The sequence below is a fragment of the Tubulanus polymorphus genome, chromosome 1 (assembly GCF_964204645.1).
Source record: "Tubulanus polymorphus chromosome 1, tnTubPoly1.2, whole genome shotgun sequence".
Lineage (NCBI taxonomy): Eukaryota > Metazoa > Nemertea > Palaeonemertea > Tubulaniformes > Tubulanidae > Tubulanus > Tubulanus polymorphus.
The window spans coordinates 12052414-12066647 of record NC_134025.1 but is presented as its reverse complement, the minus strand read 5'-3'; the positions used below and the strand labels follow the sequence as shown (position 1 = coordinate 12066647).

At 39.9% G+C, this 14234-nt stretch overlaps 1 protein-coding gene across 1 annotated transcript; it reads left to right on the top strand.

Moving 5' to 3' along the window:
* Positions 1–292: 292 nt before the first annotated feature.
* Positions 293–13928, top strand: LOC141914750 (pecanex-like protein 4). Its single transcript, XM_074806036.1, has 10 exons — positions 293–383; positions 2078–2931; positions 3617–3790; positions 4608–5119; positions 5650–5756; positions 6445–6925; positions 7681–9105; positions 9826–9964; positions 10882–11068; positions 11909–13928. Exons 2-10 carry the CDS (start codon positions 2192–2194, stop codon positions 12158–12160), a joined length of 4017 nt encoding a protein of 1338 aa, XP_074662137.1. The 5' UTR covers positions 293–383; positions 2078–2191; the 3' UTR covers positions 12161–13928.
* The last annotated feature ends 306 nt before the right edge of the window (positions 13929–14234 follow it).

The following is a 14234-nucleotide window of genomic DNA, read 5'->3' as shown; positions in this document are numbered from 1 at the left end:
TTAAATAAATCCTACTGCTTCTTATTCCTGAAAAATGTATATTCGGGATTCGACCCTTTGTCCTAAGTCCAATTGATAAGCCTAATTTTAAAACTATGCCCTACTAACGTTATATACATTTTTTTCAATTAATATTATAATTTGAGCTGTGAGCATCTAATTTCAAAGAGCAATTCGGTTAATTTCAATTTCAAGAACTAATCTTAAAGAAAGTTATTCAGGATTCGAACCTAATAGAATGACGTCAGCTCTGATTGATATATTGATATTGGCAACCACTGTCTTTTTGTGGTATTGAGAAAATTTTGCTATTAAAATATTTTCTGCGCCTCACATTCACCACAAATGGCGAAGTTCTACGCATTCTAGAAGCGATATCTGCTGTAAGTGATTGCTTTTGGTGCGATTAACAACCTAGTACCCTATTCTTGAATCTTACCTTGCTTTTTTTCCTTTTAATAAAACATTTAACAACACTCGCACATCATCGACGATCCACTCCACACACGACACATCACTGGCACTTTTTTGGGCATTTGCTGCAAAACTTAGTTTTAGAAAAAAATCCTTATCCCGGTCAAAGGAGCTCGTGTATAAAGTTTGTTGGGGTGATTAGTAGCTTATAAATTATTCAATATCCCCCATTTTATATAGGCCTAAGACAAGTAAAGTATTGTAGGCTTTCTTGGTGGATGATTGAAAACTAGCCCTGCGCTGCATGCTGCTACGGCCTGCTGTGGCGGTGGTGCCCATGATCCCGATCTCTGCCTGATGAAATCCAAAGAAAGTGACGTCTAGCCTTCATCTGTCGTCCAATCCTTGAACCTCAGAAGAAGGCTAGACCATAGACTGTCAGTAACAGATTAATCAGTATGTGGTTTGGTTGCAAAACCCACCATAAAAACACTACGATAAAAGTCTATAGCCTAGATACCTACCGGTATACATATGAGTGACATTAGTTACCAACTAATTGTTGGTAAGCTGTTTACTTCGGATGGGGTTCCCGAAAATATCCAATCATCTTTAAAACAAACCATTCACAGTCTGCTGGTAAGGCTTATGACTTTGCCGCAGCCACATCACTATATTTAGGTCTAGCATTGCAATGGTGAACGGAAAAAATGGCCAAGGAAAAAATGGCTAAGGAAAGAATGGCCAAAGTATTTGCCTAAGAAAAAATGGCCACGGAAAAAAAGGCCAAGGAAGATTAAATAGAAAACTAACCATCATTTCATTGACTTACAAGAAATTGATGTTTTGACATGTCACTTTTTGAGATTATTAGACCTATTCCTGGATTAGTTTAGGTAAATTTATGATGAGCATATCTCACTTCGAGGTTATCAGATACTACACCAGTTTGCTATATAAATTACCACACAATTTCAATGCATTTACCTTTGATGATTTAAGACAGTCTGTGCCCTAATAGCTTACTTAGATATTTTGAAATATTTGTTTAGTTAATTTATTAAGTTTAAGTTTATCACTATAAAGTTTATCCATTGCCCACTTGCATGATAGTTCTTTCATGATAGTTCTGGTATATTCATTATATCTAATGAAATAAAATGTAAGTTCATCAAATTTCTGAACTCATTATCCTGATTTTAATATTTTTTTGCCCCATGAAAAATAAATGATGTCATTAAATCGAAAGCTTAATGTTTATTAAAATTGTCAGTAGTTCTCATAAATTTTCCTTGCCCTTTTTTCCGTGACCATTTTTTCCTTGGCCATTTTTTCCTAGGCAAATACCTTGGCCATTTTTTCCTACGCATTGCAATAGGCCTATGATTGTCTATATGATAGAAAGTCTGAGTTCGTCCAAATTTTTGAACACTTGACTACCAGATAATGACTTCCTGAATTCCAAAATGCGGGACGAGAATTTCCTGTATGAAATATCCTGAAAACCAAATAGGCTATGAATTTTTCAATACTGGATAAGAGATTTTAGATTAGGCCTACCCGTTCTCTTATCATTTTTGAGAGGTTGTTACTGCTTAAACAGTGCTGATTGTGTACTGATTACCTATTCTTTTACCGAATGAATGTTCTCATTGTATTTCAGGCTTGCGCACACGCCACGCATTTGTTTGCGCACACGCATTAATTTCCGTATCGCCCGGACCACGGAATTCTGCGCGGACCACACGTCGTGCGAGACCAAAACACATTGGTTTGGATGAAGAACAGACGTCACTATACGCTATCAGGTGACATTTACACCATGGGGAACGACGTCCCGCTGTTGAACGACTACAAGCGACAATTTTTCTTCAAACGCTTCGTGCAAACTATACTCGGGCCGAAGTTGCGCGTCGGCTATGACGCGCCGGCGTACGTTTATTTGAATCAAGCGCTGCTGTTCATTTTACCGTGGCTCGTCGGCGGCGCGTTCACATTGCTCGTCGAGTACGAAGTGATCTACTACGACGCGGGCTGTTACGCGTTCGGTGCGTTGATGTGTTTGTACGTTTTGTGCGCGCAGATAACGAGTTACGTCGTGCAGAAGAAGTGCGCGTCAGTGACGCCGTTGGCAAACCCACAGCACAACATCTTGTCAGACGACGACGAGGTCGATTTCGAAGCGTGCTGCGGCGTCGAAACGTTCAAATTCGTCGTGCCCGTCAAACGGTACAAAATCAACATTTTGTTTCACGCGCTTATATCCGGGTTGATGTGCGGAGCTGGTTTGCGGTATTTGTCGCCGCTCACGTTGAACACTCTGTACAATAGCAATACGGCGCAGACTGTGATTTTGTTTATTTTCGGTTGGATAACGCTGTGCGTTGCGCAATACCCCTTGACTGTCGGCGCGCCGCCGGAGCTGGCTGTGTTTCGAACATTGGACAACTGGGAAATCAGTCCGCTTATGAGACCGTTTTATGTTGGATTGTTATTTGCCGTCGATATTCTACATCGGTAGGTCTTCTAAGGCTAGCAAGGCTCATTACAGTGGGCATTGAAAAAAGCAATGAATTCCTAACTGCAAAAATTTTTTTAAAAGGCAGTGAAATTTCATGGAAGGCATTGAAAATGAGGAGAGGGCAGTGAAATATGGTGGTGGCAGTCAAAAATGAATTATTCATTAAATGAATATCTCAAGTTCCATGAAAACAAGCCTTTTTTCAAAATTTTATGGGGGAAGCCCAAACCTCCTTCATATAGACCTGCAGAATTATAGACATTCAAGTTGGTGTTATAATGGTGTCTCATGTCTGGTGCTAATTTTTCTAATATATCTCGGGGTGAAGCCTCAATGATCATTATTTGAAATGTAGTGGAATCTCGGAGTGAGATGCTGCAGACTGATACTTGCATTAAACCTATTTGTATCATCCTCGCTTGCGAGGATCTGATTGCCGCCTGCATACATTGTTTTTACCGGCAGGTTTGCTCTATAAATGCCATGCATATGATTGGCTACATATATAGACTGGTGGGCGATGAGCGGGAACCTGTCCGCTCACGAAATAGTGGGCGATGTAATAGACCAATGAAGGGTTTGTGGCCAGGGTTCGTGTCGGCGTGAGCTGCAGCAGGCGGCAATCAAACACTGGTAAGCGAGGATGATTTGTATGTCTGATACTGACTGTTTGAATTGTAGGCATTACACGTCTAGTTTCGTCGAAGTGAATTCTGTGCTGCATGTCTTGTTCATATTCCTACCCGTGCTGTGGTCAGTGGGTATACTTCCACCATTGGATGCATTGATTTTATGGTTGATGGAACAAATACATTTCACCTGTTTCGGAGGATCGCAGATGGCTAGTGATTTGAGGTCAGTTTTCTTCACTATTCTTTGTTCATTTGGATGATGTTACGGTTTCACCCAGTAATTTGATTAATGGTATTAAACCGTTAATTGGAAAGTAAAATATCGACTCCCATCAGTGTTGTCTATATGCTGGGATTTTAGAGTGGCTAGTTCATTCATTAGTGTAACTTGATGGCCAATGAGCACCAAAGCTTATGGTAGTGTAGGGTGGCTACTCACCTGACCTAGAAGACCTGGAAAACTTTGGAAATAAGAAATAATCTAGGAAAGCTCACTAACAGAAAACAACCCAGGGAATTTGGGTACGCTATTGACCACATATTTCGTTATCAACACAATTCGTGAATAATGAATAAATTGTTACATTTCAAACCAAGAAAAATTTCTCCATTCACCTGCTGATTTACTCAGGGAATTTTATGTTACCGGGTAGGCTATACCATGGAAAAATCAGCCTGATTCCGGGGAAACTCAGGGAATTTGTAAATGGGCGGAAAGTGGGCACCCTGTAGGGGGTTTTGGTACAATCGGCTATCTTCCATATTAACTCACTACATTATAAGGTAATTCATCATTGTTAGGGATATGTAGGCTTATTATTTGTATCTAATAGTCAGAAATTAGTTTAATAGACCAGTATTACCTTATACATCAACTCAAATGATATTTAATTGAGGAAAAAACTCAAAACTGGTCTATAGAATTGACGGCACGTTTTCTTCTCAGTAGGATTGGTTTACTATACCATTACACTTTGCCAGTACTAGGCCCTATATATTGTGTATATAAAATGAGATCTGAATCATGTTGTATCTTGTAGATTATGTATACTGACGGTTTTATCATGCGCAGTATTGGCAGCCGCATATTTCATCACGGACGGTCTCGGCAGTATACTCGTTATGGCGATCATGGGCTACTTGTTGAGCACCGATATCGGTCAGCTCGGCGCTCAACTTATGCAGAAGTGTCGCAAAACGAAAATCAACTCGATGAAAGTGTTGCCGATCAAAGGTTTCCTGTGGAAATGGACGTGGCGGGAGTTTCTGTTTCATTTGTTCATGGGCTCGGTGGTCGGTTGCGTCACATCCGTGTTGTACACGTATCGATCTTATCTCGGCGGTACGATGTCGACGAGCGTGCTCGGATACTGCGTACTCGCATTGACCGTGCTCGACAAGTTGCTCGGTGACATGCAACGCGTTTACCTTGCGTTCGGAATATTTCGCAATCGCATGTTCCCGGCGACGATTCACAACGTTGCAAAATTCAAACGGCGTAAAAATTTTCTCAGTACGTTCGGTTGGATTCGCCGGATACTTCTGGATTTTTGTAAGTTTTCACAAGAACTGAATTGATCGTAATAAAGAAATTTCAGTGATTATGCGAAACTCAATATACAGCCCAAATTTTTTATGAATTCTAATTATGCCACAATATGATTAACCCTTTTAACTACTTGATGCCCTTAACTTGCATTTTCTTTGAAATCCTTCGGAAAAGGATTTATGCACTTGAAATTATTTGTTATGATGTTTAATCATAAGAAAAATACACTTTTGATATTTGGAAATCATTTTGGGGTAATTTGGTAACTCAGTGGTGCGTGGAGAGCGACGCAGCTATCTGTCATGCTGGCTGAATGAAACTGCTGGTCGCCTAATGCCCACATAAACTACATCATTAGTAAAATAGCTAATGACAATAGCAATAAATGAATTAATTCAATTTAGATATCTGACAAGCAATTATTTGACATTAAAGAAAATTGGACACACCGATTTCAAGTCCAAACAGATTGATTATGATTAATCCATATTGGAGAGGATCCGACATTAAAATTTGAACTTTTTTCTTTTCAGTTGCTCCTCTGGTTATGTTGTCGTATCTCTGTCTCAGTGTTTCAGTTGTCAATTCACAGTTGGGAAGTTTTTGGGCTGTTTTAGGAGCAGTTAGGGCATTTAGATGGGTATGTGTGAAAATCAATTTTTCCCAGTTTGTAATGAACCGTATTGTAGTATTTAGTAAGCATCTGCTCTATCATCGGCTTACGACTGTTAATTGTTATTGTGAAATCTCATCTCTAAAGAACTCAATCAAAGAAAATCTATCCCTCCTAAAACAATAGATAGGTCAGGGACACACTGTGATTATCACCGTGACTGAATCATCTGATAATTTTCTCAGCGATTTAGAGTCGCTGACTCACTTGGCAATGTAATCGGGCAACTGGGTGCATCACTGTTGTGAAATAGCCAGATGCTTTCACTGCCAATTAAAAAATCTATTCACCATTTTCCTATCACGTGAACCATTGGAGAACCATCATGAGCGAGTCGATAGAGCAATTCGGTCTGAGTTGCCAAAAGAATTCTTTAAGCCCCAACCCTAACACACTAAGCAAATTAAAAATGATTCAATCGTGCAATTAAATCAACTAAGAGAAATTGCGTGTGTTATGCCTGCTTTATGCATGTGACGACCACAAGGCTGACTGAAGTAAAACTCAATTTGACATATGAATGACGATTTCACTGCTTATGGTCTAAATTGCCATCTTAAGCAGACTATACTGCGTAAGGGCTATTCAAGACATATTCATGACGAGTACTTTTGAACAGAATGTATAATCAATGTAATTTTTCTTTTTTGTACAGATTTGGCAAGGCACGCGCCATTCTTTGTTGGAGATATTTATTCTAGTCATCACCGAGCTGATCGGAGTCAACCAGACGACGTGGGTATCGCTCGGTAAAGGCCTGCAGTTACTGCTGATCGGACTGTGTCGAGATCGATTCGTACAGCTATTAAACAAATTCTACGTATACGCTGTGATATTTTTGACGCCTTGGACCGACCGAAAGCAACGACGTAGATCCACTGTACCGATAATCGTCATTTCGATATTTCTTTCTCCGTTGATATTTGGCCTGATGGTCGTTGCTACGGCAATTTCGGCCCCGCTGTTGCCTTTGTTCACGTTACCCGTGTTTTTGATCGGGTTTCCGCGTCCGATCCGATCATGGCCGGAAGCGGTTGGAGCATCAGCGAATGTGTGCGCAGATACTATGTTCTATCGACAACTTGCTCCGGAGCTGGCTAAAGCGCTTAGAACTGGATTTGCCAATGGGAGCTTAGGTAATTTGTCCTGCAGTAAATCACAATTGAATAGAATAATACTTGAGCTTATGTGTTATTGCCAATACCAATTTTTGCCTGAATCTAACTCTTTTCTCAAACTATTGTCGCTAATTTTTCCTTATCGTATATTACATTCTTTTGGCATTTTGTTAAAATCTGTATATTTTTTCGGGAGAAAAAAAATGGAAAAATGTTTAGAATTTTTACTATTGCTAAGTCTAAATCTCACAATATCGAAACGATATACGGTAGTTATAATATAGACAGGTTAAAATTAATTTTTATTTAGTAATACATAATATCACAGTTCATGTAAGGAAAGGACTATTGCACACAATTAGGTGATCTGAAATACACTTGTAAATATCGCCGTAATTTCCAAGTATTATGTCTCTAATGATTCTCAAATCTTTCACCATCAAAACTCGCGAAAGTCTGTAAGAATTTTTAGCTCGTTAAAGATTATTCGTATATTTTTGACAAAACATCGAGGAAGTACTAAAATTAATGAAGGGTGAATTTGTATTGAATTGAATTCAAATGATGGGAGAAACGAAAACTAACTTTTCATAAATTATCATGGTTGAAAATTAAGAAATATCACGAACATTTTTTCTGAAAAGTGATGATTTAAACATGGAGGAAAAATGAAAAAAATGATTTTTTCTTCATGTGATTTTCAGCCGACTGATTTAAGGTATTCGAGGTAATTAAAGAAAATCCTTAGATCATCATTTGATTTTCATTTTCAGGTGATCCGAACCCCGGTAGCCACTATTTGATACGTTATCAAGATCGTCTGGCGTGGATCCTCGTACTCGAACGCGGCTACAACTACTGCACGATCAACATCAAGGGTCTAGAACTGCAAGAGACGTCGTGCCATACGGTCGAAGCGGCGCGCGTCGACGACATATTCTGCGAAACTTTCGAACACGACAAAGGCGTTCCGAGTTGCGCGATCAACCACCATCTGTTCAATACGCTAACGCCGCAAGACGCCACTCTGATCGACTCGTATTCCGACGCGCGCAACGTACTTACGGGTATCCTTGACTCGCCGGACAATCTTCACATAAACGCTTCGTGTTTCATTCGTTCGTTGACGTGGGTGTTTTTGCATTACGCGTTGAAGAAGCAGTCGCCGTCGAAAACAGACGTGCGCGCCGCCATGTCCGACAGCATACAGAGCATCGAGAGCAAGTCGACGAAATCGAAAGCGTGCGATCTCGTCATTTTGACGTCGAAAGACGATGTGCAACGCGTGAAACCGAAAAATCGTCTGCCGCCCATCAAACGACCCGGCGGCGTCGGCGTGCTCGCCACCGTCGCCGTCGAGAAATCGTCGACGAAAACCGCGACGACCGCGCAAGAGTTACAAAGTTTACCATCCATCCGAAATAAAAATCACGATAACGATGTCGGCCGGTTACACCATCAGGAAACGTGCCTCGACAAAACGACGCTCGAGGACATCGATAACATGTTGAACGACAGTTGGGTGAGCGTGCGTTCGAGTTCGTCGAAACCGCAATCTCATCCGTCGAACGCCTCTCGCAATATACCATCGGTGCCCGCTGTGCGTCCGACTTCGGCCGTCAGCATACCGGGCAGTATTTGGTCGAGCGATTCGGACGACGGCGCCGATTATACGATGCCGAAGGTAAACCTGGTTGCCGGTTTGTCGACGCGCGCACGAGACAACAAGGCCCACGCCGATCAGTTCATGTCGCCGATGATGGCGAATCGTTTGACCACCGCGTTCGATAGCGACGAAGACTTCGATGACAAGCACGCGAACGCGTTCGGAATGCCGGCCGTCGACGTTACGAATCGGCGAAGTTCCGGACAAATGTTCGGCAGCACGGCTTACCGAAACGGAAACGGCATACACAAACTCGGTCACAATATCACGTCGAATTTGAAATTCTCGGAAATATCGTCGGAGTATCTTCTGTCGAATCGATGGATGGAGATTCCCATCGAACAATCGAAGTTGGCTTCGTTGTCGAATCGCTACCTGAAAGACTGGCACCGTCACGTGGTCGGCTCTATGAGTGTCAGCGCCGGGGGTCACATCGCCGATCATATCGTTACGCACATTCAAAATGATGCTTCCTACGAAAAAATGTTCGCTCAGTTTGTAATGGCTTGTTACGCGGTCATTTATGAACTCGGTAAGTGCTGTGATATTAGACCCCTTCATTCTATTGACCGCTATACCGAGCACCTGTATATAAAAACGTTGGTACCAATCAGCAGCCTGCAACCACCAGCGCAGATATTTGATATTTTATCACCATTCTTCTTACAAATTTTAATGATCCTATATGCTTTACCTGTGTACCTGTGTTCAGCAGCTGTTCTCTGACAATTTCAATTGAGCATGAACAGATGATAATGTTAAGCTACAGCAGTCTGAAATTGGGGGTTCCAGGCTGCAGTGTGATTCCGTATCCAATGATACTGATACTGTATATCATGTGTAAGACCTCTAGAACATTAGATTATAGAAATGTAATAGTAATTTTTGCGCCCTTTTCGTGAAACAATGTTCAACAGCGCTTACCATTTACTTGGTATTATTACCTCCACCCTATAACTCAAAGCATGTACAGTGGTACAGTACAACCTGTATCAGTCATCAGGGGAGGAGTTACAGGTTATTCCTGTGTGAAGAACGGCAATGAGTTTGTCTTGCCTGGGGACACTACGGTAATCTACGGGGTTCGAACCCATGACCTGGCTTCCCACAATTGGAACGCTCTATATCTATATGTTACATATATAATGAGGTTCTATATTCGAATAATTGAATGATTTCAGACCAAATCTCAGTCACAAAAGGTTGAAATGGGATTAAAACATATTTTCAAAATGCTTTTATCTACTTATAGGCTCAAATATCACTGATCCAGCGGTCTTGGGCCCCAGTCATGTTTACAAAGTTTACTCGGGTGAAGTTCCATGGTCTATTGCCTCCGAGTGGATAACAGATGATGCTGATCTGAGAAGACTAGTTTTGAAATCGTATCGGTATGTAACCCACTTGTTTTAGCGGTTGTGTTAAGAACCACGAATAACAATTTTCTATGAGATTCTATGAGAGACTTTAGTTTGAGAAATACCAATGTTATTGATGTTTATGTGCAGACACGTGAAAGGTGTTACTGACGGTCTTGTTCTCGATATTGGTCTACATTTCCATGAAAGGATTTCCGATTCTGGCAACCATGTATACATTTGCTACTACAGCGGAAGTAACCTCATGAAGAACTCTTATCTGAAGAGTTCCTGGCACATTCACAGCCACAAATTACAAGTTCTTACAAGTTCTTCCAAATTGCTCCTGACATATAACAAGTCATCTACGATTGTTCATCTAAAACGATTAAATAAGGACAAATGAACTAATACTAAGTTGCTGCTATCGATGTGCTACTGCCCTGAAATGAACGATGGCTGCCTATGTAATAGCCCTATTGCCAACTAGGCTACAAGATAAAGGGTCATATGTTTCATAGGAAAACCATAGAGGGGTCAGTTCAAATACGTAAAGGGGGTTTTAAGAGTTTATGGTATGTATGTATGTATGTATGCGCATACATGATAGCCAATAACCTATCTATGCTCTCTAGAGAGCGACGATGTTCAATGTCTGACATTAAGTCTTCATTAGGCCTACCCGTAATCATGATATAGACTCCACCTGCTTCGTTTGGGTACTAGATGATATGTCAAGCAGCAAACTTGTATTGAAAACCTGGAATTTATTAAGAAAGGGCATACGTAGGAGGGGGTATTGAAAAAGTATACTTGCTTACGGGGTAAAAAAGGCGGGGCTTAAAGGGTAGGCGGGGTAAAAAATCAAGATTTACCGATCCCTAACTCGTAAGGAAGAAGAATCGTAGCATTGAATATGAAAAGCAACAGTAATCGTAATTATTTTGCAGACTGGCTGTGAAGATGATGATCGATCAGGTATTGTTAGGCGAGGTGTCCAGCGATGACGAGTTTCAAGAAATGCTGGAAGAGTTTGAATCTGATTGGTATCTCGGTTCAGAGAAAGATGAAGAATGGACAGAGGCCATTTTAAATGGTACACCGAATCTCATGTCACTAGGATACAATCCTATCAAAGTAAGTAGTTACTTATTCCGATGTTGATTTTGAAACTTCATTAGTTTAGTTATTATGGTTCATGATGAATGAAGTAATGAGATTTCGAAAAAATGAAGTTTTGTATCAATCAGTCTTGCAAATCTTCTGAGGCCCCTTTTGACCATGCTGCTGATCGCCTGCATATGTTCGCAAGACATTGTGTATAGCACTAGTATGTCTCTACTTCAATGGGGATTCTTTGCGTTGAACAGAATATCAATTGTATGTACAGTAGGTCTATTCAATATGGAAATCTATGTATGCAGTTTGCGTATTATCAATTTTATGTACAGTAGGTCTATCTAATATGGAAATCTATGTATGCAGTTTATGTATTACATCATACAGATTGTGGATATGATTTTGGTTGCGTATATATACAGACTCAATTGATTAATGGTTGGTTGTGTTCACAAACTCTAATTCATTGCAATATGTATTGGCCAATTCTGAAAAATGGCTGACTTAGATAGTCCGGTGCCAGTAGTAATTTAAGATAGTGATGGCAGCAAGGAATGTGTGAAAGGGGATTCGTACGGTAGTAAAGGAAGTTTGTACTACCGTTGTGATATGTTTTCATCACAATAGATTACTGCAATATCACTTATGTAACGCATATGGGATAAAGCTGCTATGAGACTGCCAATCAAGAAATGGAGAATAGATATAGGATATTTTGTTTTTTGGTGCCTTTTGTACTGGCATAATGCCCCTTTCTGTTGGTACTATTCACCCCTAGAACTGCAATTGAAAAGACCGGTATTCGATAAATTCTTTCTTGTTATTGAATATTAAGTAAATGTGGTTCATTCGTTACAGGCTATATTCAGTAGCCGGACGTTGTCAAAACAAGAAGTCATGATCGAGATCGGCAGCCTAAACGAGGAACTCGTACGAGCGCAGTGGGCTAATTTAACATTGGAGCTTCTCTACATGACGAACGACGACGAGGAACGTTACAGCATACAGGCACATCCGACTCTGTTACGCAATCTAACTGTACAAGCTGCTGATCCACCTCTAGGTTATCCGATATTCTCATCAGAGCCGATAACCGTACCTACTTTGTAACGAATGAACAACACAACAAAAATACTGTACCAAAAATGCGCTTAACGTCGTATATTCTCCACCTTTGATCATTAGTTGTTCACGTAGAGTTGATGTTGTAGAAAATATCCGTATAAATTTTTCAGCTTTTGATATAACCTTATATATACATATTCGATTGTGAACTTGTGTGGTTAATCGCTTGAGCACAGCAACTAGATCCAAGCCCTGCAAGTAATCACTACATGTATAGATACAAGTACATGTACTAACCTTCAATACGGATCTTGGTCAAAATAGCATTTTCATCAGTGTGTAAGGCTGAATTTGCTTAAAAATGTCTTTGAATCAAAGAATAATAGAAAATTCTACTTTTTTCAAAATACTTGGAAGAAATATTCGAAAAGTTGTTCAAAAGGCTTTGAATTTAGGTGTCATCGAGGCTATCAAATGATGAAGCAACACAGTTGTAAAAATGATAGTTTCTAATATTCCGAAATATTTCCCACGCTGTGCTGTCTCTTTAAAAGACTTCTAAAGCTCTAGGGAATAACCATGACTTAACTCGCTTCTTAAAAAATTGATCAACTGAACCCTTAGATACGTGGAATAACTGACAATCGGTGACCGCAAGTTACAGAGGTTTCTGAGGTGATCAATAAATAAATTGGTCCCTACAGAAATTTTGGCTACTTGTGGCAAAATTTCTGATCGTAACATCTGGCAGGCCAAGGTTGAGCAAGCGATCTAGATACTTATACAGTACACCATCACTGGGACTACATCAATCAAATCAGTATATTTGATGAAGCTTGGGCTTTCAGAAGATCTTATGACTTAAATGACATATCATCCGCATATAAACGTGTTATACACGTGTAATCATGTGTAGTAGTGTCTTATTATTTTGAGATATCGATCATCGCGTGTCTTGCCCCAGATCAATAGTAATGGGTTTAATTTGAAAATAACTTGAATTCATCCCACGACTGCGGAATTGTACACAGTTGAACACAGTTATTTGTGTGTAATACCGTACGGTGAAAACCCTGATCTAACAGCTTCAACCAGTCGATAAGCAGGAGATTTTTTTAAACGCCAATAGTGATCTGCTCGAACTGATGTGACTGCTATTCGGTTAGTTGAAAACAATGTGGTGCCCAATAGACTGTGGCGATAGTGACTTAAACACATAACAGCAAGTAGAATGTGTATACTGTCACGGTAGCTCAGTTGAAGCACATGACTATGTGAATACTGCATACCGTAAAGAGGTGCCAACCACTTTTAATGTATGAAAGGCCCCCATTGCGGTAGGCCCCATTGAGAAGAGTAAACCGCGTGTGCAACCTTTACATCTCAGGTCATTTTGATGATACAAATGGATTTGAATAATTGGTAAGTTTGTCAGGGTTCAACTGTACAGGCTTTTTTACACTATGGCTTAAAAATCAATCTTTATGTATTTTTGCTTATACTTAACGAGACTATTTATCATTTTAAGATATGATTTGCAAAGAGTCGTGTAATTTTGTTTTTAACAAAATGATATACTCACATTTTAATTTTTTGTAAGCATTGACTGGCGTGTCATTGAATACCCATAAAAGTAATGTTTTTGTAGCTTTTTGAGTCGATTCGAGCTGTTTTTTTGCAGTGCGTTTGCGAAAGAAAATCTATAATTGAACGTATGCTTTTTTGTATGAACAAAGATATAATGATGCCCTTATTTGTGTAGTGCGCATGTTGCGAAAAATGTAGCAAACATTTGTTTATTTTTGTAAATAAATAGCACCTTAATCTTGAAAAAAATTTCTTCTTTGGAATCAATCTATTTTTGCAAGAACTTCCAAGAAAGCATTCGTAGATGACTAACCAGTGCTTTGTATTAATTTTAAGCAGCAACCCTGGACAAATTTCCTGTTTATGGCCTTGATGTGAATCTAAAATGATATTTCTTATTCCCCGGGAACCCTTTAGTATCTGGTAGTCAGTTGGGTGTTTGCTAAATATACCAATAGCAAATCCCCCACCCCTTCCCATACCGGTAGTTATGTTTTGTTTTTCAATGCATAGAATGTTGTATTTCTGTGTG